Source organism: Echinops telfairi, unplaced genomic scaffold, assembly GCF_000313985.2.
Source record: "Echinops telfairi isolate 266 unplaced genomic scaffold, ASM31398v2 ScPeMD7_7469;HRSCAF=8507_1, whole genome shotgun sequence".
In the NCBI taxonomy this organism is placed as follows: Eukaryota; Metazoa; Chordata; class Mammalia; order Afrosoricida; family Tenrecidae; genus Echinops; species Echinops telfairi.
The window spans coordinates 43,190,272-43,210,406 of NW_022111373.1; the positions used below are offsets into that span (position 1 = coordinate 43,190,272).

The window sequence follows — 20,135 nt, forward strand, 5'->3', positions numbered from 1 at the left end:
CCCATCCAACACCCATGAGTGCAGTAGTGAAAAAAGCAAATGAAGTATTGTATTGGTCTAATCTTCTGCAAAAGACCTCTTTAAATTGTTCTAAAGCAAAGATGTCAATTTACGGGCTAAGGTGCACCTGGCCCAAGCTATAGTATTTTCAGTCACTTTATATGAATGTGAAAGTTCAACAGTTAATAAGGAAGACCATAGAACTGATGTTTTTGAATTCTGTTGGTGGTGAGGAATATTGAGTATATCATGGGCTGCCAGAAGACCATACAGATTTGCCTTGAAAGAACAGACAGAATCCTTCTTAGAATCGGGATTGACAAGACTCCATCTCACATACTTTGGACATGTTATCAGAAGGGACCATGTCCTGGAGAAGACTTAGTAAAGCAAGAAAAAGAAGAAAATCTTCAACAAGATGGACTGACATAGTGGCTACAACAATGGGCTCAAATACAAATTATGAGGATGGCGCAAGATGGGCACTGTTTCATTGTGTTGTGCACAGGGTCATGATAGAATCAATGACACCTAATAAAAAGTATTAGTACTTCTTTATTAACTCAGGTTTTCTCAAGGTGTTGATTCAAAATGAATGAGTTATGGGTGCATCAATAAATTGATTCACAGAGCCTTTAAAACAAGAGTGGGAAACATGCAGCCATATAAGGGCTGTGAAATCAACAATACCAGCTAACATCACACAATTCACCATAGAGAAGCAGTTCCAAAAAACCAAACTCAATGCCTTCCAGTCAATTCTGACTCATAGCGACCCTAAAGGACAGGGTAGAATTGCACTTTTAAGTTTCCAACGCTGTAACTCTTTATGGGAGTAGAAAGCCTCATCCTTCGCCCATGGAGTGGCTGAGGGTTTCAAACTGCTGACCTTGCAGTTAGCAACCCAAATGTGTAACCACTATTCCCTCTCATTAGGGGTGAGTAAATTAAATATTTGATGATTATGACCTGCAAATGTTATAAATATTTAAATGGCCCTTGACAGAAGAAAAAAAAAGTTCCCACATCTACTTTAAAGCAACTAGAAACCCCTACTTTCCAGTACACATCTCTTCTGTTTTCCAAGGGCATTAAAACACTAAGTACTTAAGGAAGTAAACCATCTCATCTTTGTCCCAGAGTGGCTGGTGAATTCAATCTGCTTTTGGTGAAGCTGCGCAATGCTTAACCCACTGAGCCACCAGAACCCGTCAGGAAATTAATTTACTGAGCATTTAAGACAGCAGGAACCCCCCAGGGCCCCAGTAGTGATTGCTTCAATATTTATAACATTCAATTTCCCCAAGATACTATACAAATACAATTATTTTCTCGGATGCGTTAGTTGAGAAGCACTTAGTTACTACGGTACTTAGTTATAAAGTGAAACTCAAACTTAGGTCTGCTTTTAACCAAAGGCCACCACTCTCTGAGACTAGGTTCCCAAACTTATTTGTCCTACCAACCCCCTTTTCAGAAAGAAAAATTACTCAGCAACCCCTGCAATTAAAAGCTTTTATATCATAGCCGAGAATCCAGCATGAAGTGTTGTTATCTGCTTTGGTAGCCCTTTCCAGAAAACAACCCCTCCCCACCCCCCAACCAGGAGACAGTACCACCCACTTTAAGAAAAGCAAGGCTAAGATTCTTTAAATTCTTATTACACTCTACCAGCTGTGGTTGAGTCGATTCTGGCTCAGGGTAAACACATGTGTGTAAGAATATAACTGTGCTCCATATAATTTTCCATGGGTGCTTTTTTTATAGATTGCCAGGCCTTTCTTCTGAGATACAGCTGTGTGAGCTTGATTCCTTCAGTTAGTCATCAGAGTTAAATATTTGCATCACCCAGATTCCTATCACAGCATTACAAATGTATGGTAAATTCTTGGAAAACTAAAGATAAAAAAATTTTTTTTAAATGCACACCCTGTCCCTGCACCAATGTGTATATATACTGTGCTACAAGATAAAAGCTTATGAACCTTGTAAGAAATCTCGAACATTCTAAATAGTTTGCCATTTCACTTGATCCTGACAAGGAAAGCAAATTTACTTTATGTATACAGCATTTCTGCATTATTCAGCACTTTTAATCAAACTGCATCCTTGGTTGTGAATTCCAAAATACATAACTGTGTGACTTTAAATATGTTATGTTATGTAAACACCAGAGCTGAAAATTTCCTTATTTTAAAAAGTTCTTCTCTATAGATTGGCTAAATCAGAATTACCTGGGGCACTTGCAAAAAATACTTGACCTACCACACATTTTCTGAATCAGCATTTTTAAACAAGGGAATCTATATTTTAACAGACATGGGACAAAGTTTTGTAATCTCTTTAAAAGGAATATATATTTTTAAATACTATTTGACCCAGATTTATAAATTCAAAACGGGTACTATGCTACTAAAGTGCCCACACTCTTCAGCACTGGTCCTCAAACTTTAGATGTAACCAGAACCAATTAAAGTGACAGTGAAAACTACTAAATGAGAAACATTGGGAATGGGTTAGCATTTCTAAAAGTTCTAAGGCGATGCTGATATTGCTGGTCTGGGAATCACACTCTGAGAAACAAAACTTAGTCTGACTGTTGTTCAGGTCTGTATCCTTAAGCAAATTATTGGAGCTCTTTCTCCTTCATGAATACAATTGTATCAAATTGTTTTGAAGGTTGTATAAATGACAATACAGGCAGCAGGGCAAATCGAACTTCTTGAGCATGCAATAAACATTAGTTGTTAACATATTGTGTTAGTTGTTACTATTAAGGCAAATTTCTGACATAAATTTAACCTACAAAGCTCAAATATCTACTGCTCATCCCATGAAGACAATGAAACGTCTCTTTGCCGCAGATGCTGCTGAAAACCTCATCGTATCTTGTCTGTCCTTCCCAAACTACTCAAGCTATCAAGGGCACAAAAGCCTAGGCTAATGTCATATAGTCTGTACCATGATCGGCCATGAACAAAGCTACCTCGTTCTCAAAATGGCAATTTGGATGATCTCTGTTTCCCTTACTATTTAGAGCCCTCTTAAGGGAACTCAGGAGGCCATGAGTGTGGAATTAGTTAATATGACTGGCTGTTAACCAAAAGGTTGAAGTCCACCCAGAGATGTCTTAGAAGAAAGCCTGGTCGTCTACTTCTAAAACAAATCTTCCACGGAAAAGCCGCATGCTCAAGTAAGGCAACTACTCCCCATAAGCACCCAGACGGGCTTCAAGACCCTGGTGAAGGAAACCCAGGGGTCACACATCCTTGGCCCTTTTCCATCGAAGTGCGCAAAGATGCAGTGCCCTCCTTTCCAGGGAGGAGATGCCCCCACGGACCTGCAGGCTCCACGAGCGCGACGGAAATGTGCGGGCTTTTTGCTCCTTTGAAGTGCGAATGGACGCGGCAACACTAATGAAAACAAAATTAAAAATTGCCATTCTTACCAACGGCAAGTTCCAAACTCGCGGCTGCCCACTTTCGCAAGACGAAAAGAGCAGTTTGGAATGACAGTAAGAACCCAGCAGTCCCCTCCCGTCTGGCAGAACTCTGGCGTCAGTCCGGGAAAGAAAAACCAAAAAGGAACAATGGAGAGCTAGAAATCAAGAAGCGAAAGGGACCCTGCTCGACTGACCTGTCACACTGTCACACCAACGACCACATTGCCATTCACTTCCGCACATGGCCCTCGGACGAGCGCGCGCCCGGACTCCACAGAGAGCAGCAAGCAACAAAGCAACCGCCCAGCCGCAGCCGCCCCCGCCGGCAACGAGGCTCCGCACCCCTGCTTCTCCTCCGGCTCCGGGGGCCCTCACCTGCCACACGGTGGTCGTCACGCGAGCGACTGGACGTGCTCGAGCCCGCGCCAGTCGCGGCGCCCATTGGATCCGCGGAGCGAGTGAGAGGCAGAAATGCCGGGCGTGAACCAGTGCTAGTGTAAATGCGGTTCTCCTCCCTCCTCCCTCCTTCCTCCAGCAGCAGCTCAACATCCACCTGTAAGTACCTCAGTTCCCTCGCCGGCCGACTCCCGGCCACGCCTCTCCTCCGCCAGCCCGGGGTCTCACTCAGAAACCGCACCGGGCGGAACAACTTCCGGCCAGGACCGAGCCCTTGCCGAGCGAGACGCCGCAGGCCTCAGAAGCGCGCTGCCCTTAAAAGTCCGGGTGGTTCTGCTTCCTGTAGCCGAAGCGGAGTCGCGACGGGAAGCTTAGATCCTGCCGTTTGCAGTAAGGACCCCCCTTGGTGAGTGGTCGTTCCAATGTGCTGTGTCAGACCTACTGATTATTAACGTGAGGCGTGACTTGACAATCATTTCAAAACCGCTCCCTTCAACTGGCCCAACGAAGGGCTAGTGACCCCAGCGTGCGCAGGCGCTTTGGGAGCGGGAGGGCCCTGGGCGTTGCGAAGTCCCGAGCGAGCCGGGCACCAAAAGGGCGAGTTCTGTTCTCAGTCCTGGCGGTGAAACGCTGCACAACCCACTTTTAGTCGGTGATTCTTTTCTGCTCATCTGATGTTCAGCTGGACCTTGCCCTTAGGAGCCGGTGTGCCAGCCTCTGACGTGCTCCGGCAGTGCCGTCTGCCAGGGAAAGTAGCATCCGATTCCTGAGCGCTGGAGCAAACCCCCAAATCGAGCGGGGCTCCAGGACGAAGTTAAAGAATTGCCCTTTACCAAGTTTGATAGCTGCCATCTCATAGCTGTTCCTTGGTCTGCCAAAGTACCCTTTTGTCCAAAATGCAAACACAAAGGGCACTTTGTCAAGAAAAGGAATTTTGCAGAATGACTGTTTATCCCATGTGGCTTTTTGCGTACACCTGTAGGGGCGCTATGAGTCGGAATCAACTCCATGGCAGTTTGGTTTGGAACGAGCCAAGTCATTTTTTATTGCACAAATTTATATACCGAAAAGCAGATGATAGGAATGGGCCTGGTGTATATATTTCCCACCCTTTGAAGACATTACAGAAAATTGTGCACTTACTATTTTTCAGAGATGAAGCTAGGAAAGTTTAAGTTAAAATTTGGTCCCAAATTAACGTGTTTGTTAAAAGTGTTAAGTTGAAACATATGCATACTGTTAACCCTTGTGAGGATTAAATTGTTAACCTTACCTGCATTTGTTTTTGGTGAAACATCCAAATTTTACTTAAAATGATAGTGACCTGCCTTCTTGTATTTCACACATAAAATTACCAGAAGAATTAGCCAATAAGTATGTAGATATCTGTTGGTTTTATTTGATGTGCAAGTGACATAGCGTAGACTCAACCAAATATGACCTAACATTCCCCTTGAAACACCAGAAGTTATAATCAGCTACTACCATTACATTCTCTTAATCTTACTAGGTTTTAATGCAGTTAACTTTAACAAAAATTCTTGAATATATTAGAATTTTAATATAAGCATTTTACCTTTGTTTCTTGCTATTACAGGTTGAATCCATTTTCTCATACTAATTATTACTCAAATAGGTGGTTTCTAGAGACCAACTTGCAAATACAAGGGGGCTTCAAAAAGTTGATGGAAAAATGGAACTAAAAGGTAATTAAAAATTTCCATGAATTTTTTAAAGCTTCCCATATACTTTGAGAAGAAAAAAAAATGCTGGCTTTTTAAAGCCCTTTCCATATGTTAATAGGACATATTAGCAGCAAATGTTTAACTCCCTACTTAAACAACTATGGTTGTGCTTTCTGTGTGATGGTTCTTCATTCTGATGTAGTCTCTCGTTGTCTCTACTGTCATCTTTCTCCCTACTGCTAAGCCCAGCAGTGTGTGAATGCCACAACACCACAGAACTCATTATAACGCATACAACTTGAATCATCTGGACTTTGGTGTTAGCTGTAAAACGTTATCAAAAAGTATTCCTATTAAACATTAACCATAGTCAATGGAAGGCCAGACAACTCAACATCTCTCTTAGGAAGGCTTTATCTTTACAGATTTTTGAGAAAAGAAAGGGTTTTATGCAGGTGCTCAATAATATTGGTTCGATCAATGACCCCAAAGCTCTCCCTAGCAACTGCTGTGCACATCCTTGTCTTTACAGCTAAATTCAGATTTACTAAACCCACTTTCTCAATGCGCCATCACGCCAGATCCTATTGCAGGCTGATTTCCACTTGCCCTGCTCCACTGCTGTAAAAGCAACTTGAGACATTTTAGTTCTTGTATTACATAATCTCTGCTTACTTCTAAGAACTCTTTTTTACTTTGGTTTCTGTTGCCAAATCCTCTGTGACTTTTTTTTCTGTTTCACTTGCTATTGGTATTTCCTTCCGGATTTGACAGTATATTTGGAAGAGAGACATAAACTCATAAGTGCAATAAAGTGTTGAAGATGTTATGGTACAAGTCAGTACATGTTACTGTGGGAGTACCAAGGAATTAGGCAATAAAGAGTTGTGCCAGTTTCTCTTGATTTTATTTCATGTGTAAGTGACAGTGCAAACCAACCAAATATGACAAAACATTCCCCTTGCAAAACCAGAAGTTATAATCAGCTGCTTACATTACCTTTTCTTAGTCTTAACATGTTTTAATATACAAATGGTGACTTCCTGGGTCAGGAAAAAGATGTAGTTAGAAAAGGTTTTGCAGAAGAGTAGACTCATGGATGTGACTGGCAGGCTAAGGCTGTGACCCCTCCTCTTCATACTCTACACCTTATACCTGATCAGCCTGCTGCTGAAATTTCTCCCACACCTACTTACTGAGTTCACCCTTGAGCTTAATGCAACGTATTTAGCATTGGAATCTTTTTTCCAGAATTGTCAAAATACATTTCCAGTGACACTGCTTTGATTTAGTTTTTATCATTTCTTCCCTTAATTACGTAATGGTGTCTAGAAGGTTTAGACTGTCCCTCTTCACCCCATTCTATCTTCTACATTGTGGGATGTAGAATAAAAATTGATAGCCAGATTATAACACAGAGAAAGTACACGCAGGACCAAAAGCTTTCCTGTTCAAGAAAGAACAGCTCACATGTAGTTAAGAAGAATATATGAGATCTCCTATGACCAAAGACCTGCCATTGTTACTTGCCATTTGAACATTTCTAGAGGATACATTTTCAGATCTGATGCAAACAGTTGGGTATTTTTGTTTTATATTTTAACAATGGCCAAGAGTATGTATCATAGTAATATAAAATTCTATTTTATCCCCTTATAGCCTATTTAAATGTAACATAACAGGGTCATACTATGTAAATAACATTGCAGTTGATGTCATTGGGAGAGACTTTAAGCAAGATTTTTCAAAGTGTACTTGTTCATTTCCTTTTTCTCAACATATGGAAAATTTTCAGCATTTCTTTTTATGTGAAAGAGACAAGATAATTTGTCATGATGTATCCCAAAAATAGCATTTGAATATTTTAGTTCATGTGCATCACTCTGTTCCTTTTCTGTACTACAATTAACCTCCTCAAATAATATTCTGGCAAAGCTAATGTCAGATGTAAGCAGAAGCCTGAACGGAAATAGGAACTGAATTAGCTAATCAAAGCATTTTTAAATACTTTTGCCTAGGTTAATAATGGTTCGTAGCGGAAAAAATGGTGACCTTCATTGTAAGCAAATTGCATATTATAAGCGAACTGGTGAATATCATCCAACTACACTGCCAAGTGAGAGAAATGGCATAAGAAGAACAGCAAAAAAATTTGCCTTTAAAGGTAAAATTAATGGGCAGAATTATAAATCCTCTTGTGTTCTTCATGAAATCTTGAGGGTATCAATTGTTGGATTGGTCGTTACTTAACAATTGATAGTTAAATTAATGATATCACTAAATCAACAGCAAAATAAAAATTACATTGTAGTTAACTGAAGACCAGTAAGTATGTAAACCAAACCCAACCAAACCCAGTGCCATAAATTCCAAAGTATAGCAACCCTAGTTAGGCTTTCTAGATTGTAAGTCTTTACAGGACCATACAGCCTCATCTTTTTACCATGGGGTTGAACTGCTGACCTTGGTTAACAATGCAATGCTGAAAACAATGCCACCACAAATCCTTAGTAAGCATGTAAAACCAACCAAACAAACTGCCTTCAAACGATCCTTCTGACTGCAAAACCGGCACAGAGGCCCTATCTGACCTCCTTTGGCTACACAAGGGAGAAGATTCCAACTCCTCACTAGCCCAAGGCTCATTTCTTTCCCTAACCATTCCTCCCATGACACTCAACTGCTGTATTCAATAGCCCCTTATAATGACCACGTAGAACTCACAGACAATACTCATGTGGATTGATTAGGGAAATTACCAGATTACAAGTCAGGATCACTAAACAGTAAGGATACAGTGTTTGGTCCACAGCAGTGCCTCTCCTCAGCCAAGTATAACTCTGGTTGTCAGGCTCTCAGCCACATCATCTCTTGGCCTCTGGTCACCATGGGTCAAGAAGCCCACCTGCTGCTCTGCCTCTTCTTCTCATAGCTACTCCTCTGCTCTATCTCAGGGTCTCCTGGCTTCAGTCTCTGGTCTCACTGTGGCATGACATCTGCCGCTGCCACTTCTTCCTGGATAGTCCTGGGAATTCTCTCCCTGTGTCTGCAATTGTTCACTAATAACCAGAGGAATGGCAACTAAAACTGATGAATCCCATCTATTAGTGTTTCACATGCCTTATTTGTATCTATCTGCATGGTATCACCCTTCTATTTGGTTGGCGTTAGAGACACATGGATACAAGAGCTATATTAAGAGATTTCACTTCATCATGTTGACTCATCACAGCAATGTATATAGCACAGAGTAGAACTGTCCCTGGGGATTTCCACGCTGTCAATCCCTGTGAGAGCTGAAAGCTTCAGCTGATGTGTGTGAAGTGCAGGTCAATGTATAGCCCACTCTGCCACTAGGGCTCTGTAAAGCACAGTGTAAATCATAAACAATGAAAGAAAATGAAGCACTTACCTAAATTAACTTCTACCTTTGCCAACTAAAGTGATTCCTACTCTAATTGTGCACTTTCATGTATTTTGATGCTACTATTAATGAGAAACTGATTTCTTATATTTGTTTATATGTTCTTCCCTCCCACTGCAATTAGATATTTTTAGGATTTACATTTTCTTTTGTGACTCTAGGTGCCCCTGAATGGAATATTTGAAATGTGGTAGAATATATATATTTTAAAAGTTACATTAATATTCTGTCCTTTTTATCCCACCTTCAATGGAGAAAATTAAGTTTGGATTGAAAGAAGCAACAAGTACCAGCACTGATAACTAAATGAATGTTTGTGCTATTTTGGGAAGTTTTGCCATAAGTTCAGAATGCAGGTTTTTCCAAAGCAGATAAGAAAATTGTAAGGTGAAAAATGGCTGCTCATTTCCCCCATGTACACTTGTCTGAAAAGCCCTAGTGACAGAGTAGTGACGCATGGGACTGCTGAACGCAGGGTCAGCAGTTCAAAACCACCAGCCCCTCTGTAGGAGAATGACAAGACTAACTCGTATAAAGAGTTACAGTCTTGGTAACTCACAGGGCCAGTTCTGCCTTGTCCTAAAGCAGTGGTTCTCAACCTTCCTAATCCCCTGACCCTTTAATACAGTTTCTCATGTTGTGGTGACCCCCCACCACCATAAAATTATTTTCATTGTTACTTCATAACTGTAATTTTGCTTCTGTTATAAATTGGGTGACACCTGTGAAAGGGTTGTTCAACCCCCAAAGGGGTCGTAACCCATAGGTTGAGAACCTAGAGGGTGGCTATAAGTCAGAACCGACAATGAGTTTGGGTTTTGGGACAGTGCCTTAGTTACCATATATACTCGTGTATAAGCTGAGTTTTGCACATTTTTAGTGCAGTTTTTGTGGTAAAATTAGGTGCCTTGGCTTATACTTGAGTATATATGGTACATGTTCTGCCAAAGACTAAGTAGACTCATTCCTCACTCATTTGTTCACTTATGCAACACACGTTTACTTAGTCCCTACTACATGAGAATCATGTCCACTGATAAGTCCAGTAGCTAAGGTTGAGGATGGACTGTCCTACTACACATGGGCTCAGGCACCCGAGTAGCTTGAATGTATGTTCGTGGAGTTTACAGAAGTGCCCCATCCACATTGGAATAGTGGTGATTCTTCTTTTCAGTGGTGAATCTAAAGTACAGCAGGTATGGCATGTACCCTGGATGCCACTTAAAGAGGGCGACACTGAACGATTTCTATTCACCATCACAATTTCAGTTACCATCTGGGAGAGATCATTTAACAAGTTACAACTGATATTTTCATATTTGAGAGCATGAATCATAGCCTACTGTGTGACCATGATCTGCTGCGTGTAGAAGAGAAGAAACTGAGGGGGGAAATTACTTTAAGCACATTATAAACCAGTTTTCATCAGTAGAAGCAAATAACGTATTTGCTTCTGTGCCATCTGTGCTAAATAAAAGATTAATGAGCTTGACTTGTCATTTGGGGGTTGATACCATGGTTAACTTATCTAGAAGACTGGTGTCAAATCTTTGGAGAAGGATGCAATTTTAGTGCTTGCTAGAGGGACCACTTTCTGTAGAAATGCCCATGTCCATTTCCTGGTTGCTTCTAGTTGTCATCCCCAGGAAAGAAAGAAATTATCTTAAGGACTATAGCACTCTCACTTTCCCTGTCTTTGTTCTACACCTCTTCCTAAGATTCGGGGGGGGAAAAAGAAAAGAAAAAAAACACCTGAGAGAGGTTATTGCTTGCAAAAATGTAGCTATAATGAAGCTACTTTGGAAAATTCTGTTTCAGAATGTTGATTATCTATACATAAATCATTTCCTATTTTTAAGAGGTACCTGCAAGTAATTTTCCAGTTTGAGTACTCAGCAAATATAATTTCATATTCCCATAGTTATATCGTGTGCTTTGGTGAACAATCCAATTATACTTGTATTGATAACTTTTAAAATTCTAATAGCTAGATCCTCCCAGTGGCCTAGTGGATCACGCATTAGTCTGCTAACCCCAATGTCAGCAGTTCAAAACCACCAGCTGCTCCATGGGAAAAAGGTGAATGAGGCTTTCTACTTCAGTAAAGAGTTACAGTTTGGGAAACCAAATGAGCAATTCTACCCTGTCCTGTAGGGTTGCTGAATGAAGGCAGTGAGAGAGAGTGTGGTACTCCTAAACATCTAGTACTTGTAGAATCATTACAAATACATTTAGAGGGAGAAAGGTTTTGTTAAAGCCAAAAAACATGGCTTGATGATAAGGTTTTATGATTGCCTTAAACTTTTATAAATAACCAAAATTTCTAATTCTTTTTGGTCTCCTTTATTCCCGAAAAAAAAGCTCTTTTATGTTGGAAAAGACAGCAAGCAAAATTGTTTGGTAATTGTTTCAGAAGAGGAAAAAAAGAAGGTCCTGAGAGACTGCCATGAAAACGACACAGGCACGCATCATGGCATATCCAGAACCCTGACCCTGCTGGAGTCCTGCTACTACTGGACGTCCGTGGCCAAAGATGTCAAACAGTGGGTAGGGCTTATGCATGTGGAACATCTTGGCACAGACACACAAACATTATTTTTGCTACAGGTTTACTCAGGGTCTCATCACTCATTAAGAATTTTTTGTGTGGCTAGTTTTATACAAGAACCTTTAAGAGTTTTATTTCACTTCACAATTCTTTAAAATTTACATCACTAACATATTTATTTGAAGGAAAAAGAAATATTTAAACATTTTAAAATACCACACCAGACTTTGGTCAGATTTTCATTGTTGAACTCTTTGATGTAGGCAGAATTTAAATGGGGCTGAAATGATTATTCTAAATCATTACATCTTTGAAGTTCAAGTAAGGTCTGATGTGTGAGTTCAGGTAGAAAATAGCAAATATAGCAGCACTCCTTAAGTGGGTGTACAGTTACAAAAAATCGGACGAATTTCGTTATCATTACAACTTGACTTTGCATTTAGTTTGATTGGGGTTGCTGCAAACCAAAAGATCATGTGTGCAAACCCACTAGCACTTCTGCAGGAGGAAGTTGTGACAGTTGGCTTCAGGAGGATTTTCAGCCATGGCAACTCTTAAAAGGCTATTTTATTCCATCCTATATGACCAAAGTGAGATCCCTTATATAATTGTAATAGTACATCACAAAGACTGACACATCATTAGCCATAAAAGATTAAACAAATATTTAACTATCATTTATGAGTTAACACTTTATGAGTCTGCTAGTATGCCGAAGACCTATATTTGAATTTGCCCTTACAACCTGAAGCCTTTGCCAGAGGTCTATCATTTGAGAATGGATATCATCTGGGGAAATAATCAGAAGTTACATGAGTTGAAAGCTAGTTAGTTGGTAAATAAAATTCTTGATCTAAAATAACTATGACCATTTATAATAGGATGGTTTTAAAGATTTTAAACGGAAGTTATTTTGAGATTAGCTTCAAAAGATTGTAGGAAAACATTAAGCACTAACACTGAAGACATGGTATAGGGCCATATGTAACTCCCCTTCACTCTGCAAAGGAAGAAAGAGAATCCAACTCCACAGCAGCTTAAGGCTGATTGCCACAAGACAGTGGTCAGACATGTCTCCAACTTCCATCCTTCTTTACCCTTCTTAGACCAACCCTTCTTTTGACAATACACTACTTCTCTGCTATGCTCAATAACTCATTGTAATGGCCACTATAGAAATCAGACAATAAATAAGATTATGGGGCTTATTAGGGAAGCTAACAGGTTACATTATGATAGGATACAGTTCTTTTGTCTAAAATGCCTCTTAGCCATGCTGGCAGGCATGTATCTCTGGTTCTTGTCCCTTGCATGGGCCCTTGTCCCTTGCATGGGCCCTTGGCCTCTGCCTTTCTGCGAACCAAGAAGGCTGCCACTCTGCCTCATGATCTCTGTTTCTTGTCTGTTCTGCCTCCTGGTTTTAGTGAGGCTCCTCTGCTCTTCTCCTGGTTTCAGTGGAGCTCCACTGCTCCGTCTCTCAGTCTTTGTGCCCCGGCTTCTGGTGCCTTCACCCCTTCAACCGGGAATATCCCATATGCTCCTCTGGTGGCTCCTCTTTCTTGATAGTCACAGGATCCTGTCCCACTTCCCAGGTGGCTCACTCTTTTATACCCAACCCCGCTATTAGTCTTCCACACACCCTATCTGTGTGGTCATTTGGTGGGAGTTACAAAGACATGGATAGAAGAACCATCCCAAATAATTTCACTTCATCACAGGTACCATCAATAAGTTGGTTAACTGTCACTTCTCTCTCTCCTCAAAGGAAAGCTTCATGACAGCTTTGCTTTTGTTCTCTCCCTTTTCCCAGGATCTAGAACAATTTCTAGTTGTACAAATATTGTTTGAATCAACTTGTATTTTAATAAATATTGTTATAATAAATTAATGAATTCTTTAGTGTGATGATTTAGAAGCATTTCTTGCATATAGTAATTATATCTTTACATGCTTATTCAAGTTTATAGTAAACTTGTTTTAAGGATTATTTATTTACTAAATGTTTATTGAATGCAAGCCAGAATCATACTTATACTTCTAAGATGGATTTTAGTGGGACTGCCCCAAAGCAAACTCACTGCCATCGAGTCAGTGCTGACTCATAGCGACCTCCTGTGGGTTTCTGATACTATAACGATGTACAGAAAAAGCCCAGTCTTTCTCCCACGGAGATGCTGGTGGTTTCAAACTGCTGACCATGCAATTGCAGCACAGTTTGTAACCCCTAGAGCTCTGCTTTTAGTAGTAGTAGCAACAATTATTTGCTTACCATCCTGAATAGACAGCATAACTGAGTGATCTAGTCTGTCGAAAAGCACCTTTGCAACAGAATTAACAGCCATCGAGTCAAAGCTGACTCATAGTGAACCACCCTGTGGGTTTCTAAGATTTGCTGTTTATAGGAGCAGAAAGCCCATTTTCCTCCCCTGGAGCTGCTGGTGGTTTTGAACTAACAACCATGCAGATTACAGCTCAACGCATAAGCACTAGACCACCAGAGCTCCTTCACAACAGAGTACCTATTAATCATTTTGGAATTGAAATGTATAAACTTTCTTTTATTATTTTTACTATATTAACATTTCTATATTTTATTTTTATTATGTGTCCTTTTTTAGGTATATGCCTGTCAGCATTGCCAAGTGGCCAAAAATGCAGTTTTTATAGCATCTAAACAGCTCATTCTCAAGGTGGAAAATCCATGGAGTATAGTGACCATTGATTTGATGGGACCTTTTCAAATGAGCAACAGAAGTCATGTATATGCTACAATCATGACCAATTTGTTCACAAAATGGGTTGTGATTTTGCCCCTCTCTGATATTTCAGCATCTGAAATTTCTAAAGCCATTATCAATATATTTTTTTTATATGGCCCTCCTCAGAAAATAATAATGGATCAAAGAGATGAATTTACCCATCAGGTAAAGCAAACTACTTAGATCTTACTTACCTTCCATTGCCATCACTGAGTGTCAATGATGTATTATAGGAGGCGTAATAAGTATAGTCATAAAAATTAGTCATATTGTATTATACAGATCTGCTACAAAAGACCTTGTTTGTTAATTGCCATATTAATTTTTTAAACCGTTTAATTGACACATAGTCCACACATCACACAATTAAGAGTTCAGTGATATAGACCTCCTTGTTAGGTGCAGTCCAGTCGATTCCCACTCATAGTGACCTTATGTGCAATAGAAGGGAAGACTGCCTGGTCCTGCCTTCTACACAGCTGTCATGTGAGTCCATTGTTGCAGCCACCCTGCAGTTTATCTGGCGAGGGTCTTTCTCTTTTACACTTCCTTATACTTACCAAGCATAATGTCCTTTTCCAGAGACCAGGGACTGGTCTCTCTTGACAACATGTCCAGAGTACATGAGATAAAAGTCACCTCATCCTTGCTTCAAAGAACATTCACATAAGGCATGACTTCCTTAAAGTACTGAAAAGCAAAATATTGCCTTGAGGACTAAGGTGCACCTGGCCTGGTATTATCAGTTACCTCATAAGCATGTGAAAGCTGAACAGTGAATAAGGAAGAATGCAGAAGAATTGATATATTTGAGTTACAGTGTTGACAAATAATATTGAATATATTGAATAGACACATAATAGACTGCCAGAAGAACGAATAAATCTTTATTGGAAAAAGTACAGCTAGAATACTCCTTAAAAGCAAGCCTAGCAAGACTTTATCTTATTTGCTTTGAGCATGTTATCAGGAGGAGCCAGTCCCTGGAGAGGGACATCATGCTTGGCTAAGTACACAGCACCACGAGGAACACCCTCCGTGAGATGGAATAGCATGATGGCTACAGCAATTGACTCAAACATCAATGACTGTGAGGACGGCATGGGTCCAGGCCATGGTTGGTTCTGTTGTCTGTGGGGTCACTAGGAGCCAGAATATGACAGGACCCAACAACAAAGAGGACAGTTTATTCGATACATATGAGAGGTAGAGTCTTAAACATGACAAAGGTGATTGGAGTAGAAATCGGAAACCAGAAATTCAGGTTTTATTGTGCCACTAAATAATTATAAAGTTATCTTAAGTTATCCTGAAATTAAATTTAGAATGGGCCAAATGATTTTATTTACTTCTATTTTAAAGTGTTTATGATTGACAAATAAAGAAGGACTTCATTAAATGGAATCCTACATTTTGTTCATGGATGTGAATAGTCAATACTGAAAGATTGCTTTTTCCAAATCAAAATTATTTAATTATTTTATTTGAATTCAGCATTAAAAACGAGAAAACCTTTTCTTTGCCTTTGTGTCCCCCTCTCAAAGAACAGGTATGGATATAAAATACTCACAAATTCTATGAAAGAAGTGTTTCTAGCCCTCTGTTCCATATTCTTTGGGGTGTGGCCCTAAATCTTTTGCTCATGGGATAAGCCAGTGCCTCTTCTACATTTTCAAAAGAAGAGGGGAGGCAATATTGAAGAAATCACCAGTTGATTCTGCCCCAAATTTTTAAGAGCCCCACACCTACTGTTTTTAACCAGAACTAAGTTATATAACCACCCCTATCTACCTATAAGTGAACTTTAGAAATACAATATTATTTATTGTTATCTCATATTTTATTTTTACCTTTTTATTTGCTCTGTTTGCCTACTACTTCCAATTAAGCATCAGGAAATATTCTTATTTTAAAAATAGTAAACTGAAAAAAAATAGTAAACTGACCCATTGTTTATCCCATTTTAAAAAGAAAGAGTAAGATAGAAAAATGTAAGTTATTTTAGATTTAACAGGTTTATTGGAAAACTTCTAAGCTCTTTGAATTCTTTTAGGTTTGAACATAAAAATATAACAATAATAACAGCAGTTAAGAGTTAAAGAGTTTTTACTACTTTCCAAGAATCCTTTACATGCTTTGGAAACATGAACTCATTTAATCTTCAAAAGTCTTTGAAAGGGTCAATGAAAAAGACAAGATTCAAATTCTTTTGAACTTTTTTAACCAGTGGAAATACTGATTTTTAAAAGTCAGCTTTGTTTTAATATCTTTTTTAGATCTATGTAGAGCTCTATGGATTGTTTGGCACAAAACACATTGTAATATCTCACGTCTCTCAAACTCTCAATCCCACTGAAAGTATACCTAGCACAATCAAAACTTATCTCTTCAAACACTGTGCTGACCACCCAGAAAACTCGGATGATCATCTATCAGCTGTTTCATTTGCATTCAATATAACTCACTTGGTATGTGCCTTTTTATAATTCTGTTCTTAGAAGATATGAGTGATTATTTCTTGGCTAGATAAATATTTGCTGTTTATTTTCCTCAAAATAGGAACCTGCTAAAAACACACCATATTTTCAAATGTTTAATCAAAATCCTAATATAACCGAGACTTCTGATAGTCTTCATGAAGTGGATGGTGATAATACAAGTATGTTTGCTAAAATTCTAGATGCACTTAAAGAAGTTGATAAAATAATGGTGAATAAGACAACTTCAGCAGGCCAGATGACTCCTATTTAATAGAAAAAATCAATAATGTGATCATTTATTGTCAGTTTCAGAATATATACATACTACATTATAAACTCTGAAGATTAAAGTTTTCTATCAAACCTATTTATTGTGATTAAATAGTATGATGTTTATTAGCTATGAAATTCTGAGAAATAATAGTGGGAGAAAAATGAATTTTAAAATCAAACAGATATGGGTTCAAATCCCTAATCTTCTTGTTTTCCATATGTTTGATTTAGAAAAACTTTTAAACCTATTTATACCTTATTTACTTTATACAAAGTAAATGTACTAATAGCAACTATGAAATCATTATTTTAAGAAATAAATAGAACTCATGCCTATCTTTTGCTAGCATATCAATCATTTTGTTACAATAACTGCCTTCTAGAAATTATTGCTTTTTCATTCCTCTCTGTTTGTTTTTGGTGCTTGTAGATGGAGAATAACAATTCTGATGAAGTAAATAAAAGCAAGATTGCTGCTGAAAAAAAAAGAAATTAAATCCATTTCATCTAAAAGTGGGTCATGAAATCTTAAGACAAAGGAAAAACTGGTGGAAGGACAGTCATTTCCAGTCTGAATGGGTTGGCCCTTGCGTCATAGACTATATTACAGAGAGTGGATGTGCTGTCCTGCGCAACAGCACTGGAGCTAGACTTAAAAGACCTATCAAAATGTCTCATCTTAGACCCTATGTAAGAGAATCCACTGAACAAGGTAAGTGTCAGTGACTTTGCTACATTTTTATTTTATTTTTAAAAATGTTTATCTCTTGCATGCAATTTAATTAAGGGAACCACATTTTGACTGTTTTTGAACAAAGAAGTTATAACAAATGCGTTTTTGGTAATTGCTGTTAGGCGTTCTGTTCCACATGTTTATGCAATTCGTGGAGTTAATCTGTTGGTATAAGTAGTCTGTTATTAGAATGCCTGGTCTGGAACTTTCAAGTCTGAGGGATTTTTAAAATTTTGATAATCTGCTGTCCTTTCATACTTCATATAGGAATTGCTGGACCTCTGTCCCAGAAGAAAGAATTATATCCTCTGTTTTTGCTGCCATAATGTTCAATTTAATTACCTTGTGCTTCATTTTTGCCTGTGGAGAAAAAAAATTAGCAACTAAAATCAGCAAGTAAAATATTTACTTGCAAAAGCATACTGATCGGAATTCAGTTTAAAGAACTAAAAGAATATGATTAATTTTTAATTTAGGGTCATAGGTCTTGGGTGGGGTCAGGTGACAATGTGGCTTAGAGTATGCTTAGAACATTACAAGATGCTATAAGGAAATGATAGCTCCCTAAATTACCTTTTGGTTAGATGCTGTCAGATTTATTTTTAACTCATAGTGGACCCAATGACAGAGTAGAACTTCCCATACTGAAATGTAGCTATTAATTTTTATGGAAGCAGATTTCCAGTCCTTTCTTCTACAGAGCCACTGAGTGTCTTTGATCTACCAACCTTTTGAGCACCTAGCCATTATCCACCAACCAAAAGCTAAATTCACTGCCATCCAGGCGATTCCAACTCATAACGACTGTATAGGACAGGCCTCTGTTGTTGTTTCCGAGACTGTAACTCTTTATGTGAGTGTACAGCCCCATCTTTCTTCCAAGGCATGGCTGGTGTTTTCAAACTGCTGACCCTGCGGTTAGCAGAGCAACGCATAACTACAAGGCCACTAGGGTTCCCCTATCTACCAGTGTTCTTTAAATGATGTTATCGAGCTCCAATCTATAAGACAGAGTAGAATTTCCCCCGTTGGTTTTCAGGGCTAGAAATGTTAACACTAGCAGAAACTTGACTAATTCTGAATAGCTAACATACCTAGATCTCACCCTTGCTTTCATAGACTAGAAAGAACAGTTCTGCTCTACTTTCAGGTTAAAGCCTACTTTATTGGTAATGCTTTACTTTGTCTTGTTATTTTAAACAAAAGTATCAATACAAGTGTTATTTGAATATGAGTCATATTTGATGTGAAAGGTTGGCAACAACAGATGAAATGGATTGACAGTGGTTTAAAAGTGGACTCAGCAGAGCAAAGGTCATGGAGATGGCCAGGGCCATGCAACATCTTGTTCTTGTTACGTCATATAGTCACCACTTGTCAGCACTTACTTAAAAGCAATTAATGATCATTTGATGGAAAATACAGGATAGTATATTTGTAAACAAGGTAACTAAGTTCTTGAACAGGCTGAGGTAACACTAACTGCAACAACAAGCACCCTTCACTTACCCTGTACTATTTGTAGGTGTGATGACCTCCAAGGGCCTCTCTGTGATGGTGGAGCTCTGCTGTTGATCTGGGCCACAGTGCTGTGTAAAGCTCATAGTACCTTTCCCCTGCTTGTGATGTGCTAGGCCCAATTGCTCTACCCAGAAAAGATAACCGTGTCCGAATTATGAAACTGAAAAGTACCTTTGTTGTCAGCTCTTTGGTTTCTCTCTTTTATGGACCCTCTCTTCTGTGAGGAAAACTAAAAGTTATACAGGTGCATGTCTTTGTTTTTCAGCATAATTTTCCTTTTAATCTTTGGCAATGGTACTTCTTTTCAATATGCTAACCTTCTGTAATGAACGTAAAATCGCATTTAAAATGGTACTGTGTCATGAGGGGTTTCAACGTTTAGCAATTTGCCTTTGCCAAAAATGGTCTTAGAATGGAAGCTATCCATTTTGCTTCTCAAATATTTCAGTATAGATTGAATAAAACAAGTTTATAAATAGAGGCAGTATAACTTTTGACTTATACTTGAATTTGTTGTAGATGTTGCCACCAGCAATAAAAAAAAAAAGGAAACATTAATGAGTGAAGTGGTTTTCTAGTGTTTTGTTTTTCTTGTTAACCAAAAGAAGTATTACTCAAGCAATCCTAGAATCTAATTCTTGATGCGTATTGGATGAATTTCCTGTTCCTGTTATTTGTAGAAATTTAAAATAAATGTTATTTCTGCCACTCCCCCCCAAGTATCACATTTTTTTCCGAAAATATTCACAAGTTGATTTTTAAAAGAATCCATGAGCTGAATTATACAAAAACAAAAATGCCTTTGAATAATCATCTAGTTATTTATTTGGTTTAAGTTTGGATGAGCCAAAACAAATATGAATTTATTTGTCTG

At 38.8% G+C, this 20,135-nt stretch overlaps 2 protein-coding genes across 16 annotated transcripts in view; one reads left to right on the forward strand and one right to left on the reverse strand.

Moving 5' to 3' along the window:
* The window catches only part of PPIP5K2 (diphosphoinositol pentakisphosphate kinase 2), a 96,094-nt gene extending 92,059 nt beyond the window's left edge, over positions 1-4,035 (reverse strand). For 4 of the 15 annotated variants that reach the window (XM_030888921.2, XM_030888919.2, XM_030888920.2 and 1 more), the window contains exon 1: positions 3,818-3,967. The gene's annotated coding sequence lies outside the window, so the exon portion shown is untranslated. Of the gene's footprint in view, positions 1-3,817; positions 3,974-4,005 lie in introns of those variants that run through there. The other 11 variants (XM_045285096.1, XM_045285097.1, XM_045285098.1 and 8 more) reach the window with 7 other exon arrangements.
* A 166-nt stretch (positions 4,036-4,201) lies between these two features.
* The window catches only part of GIN1 (gypsy retrotransposon integrase 1), an 18,470-nt gene continuing 2,536 nt past the window's right edge, over positions 4,202-20,135 (forward strand). Inside the window, 9 exon segments of the mRNA XM_045285099.1 lie at positions 4,202-4,244; positions 5,436-5,544; positions 7,542-7,687; positions 11,301-11,494; positions 14,114-14,419; positions 16,531-16,722; positions 16,814-16,990; positions 17,438-17,489; positions 17,492-17,719. Of these exon segments, the coding sequence (XP_045141034.1) occupies positions 7,549-7,687; positions 11,301-11,494; positions 14,114-14,419; positions 16,531-16,722; positions 16,814-16,990; positions 17,438-17,489; positions 17,492-17,719 (1,288 nt within the window). The 5' untranslated portion in view covers positions 4,202-4,244; positions 5,436-5,544; positions 7,542-7,548.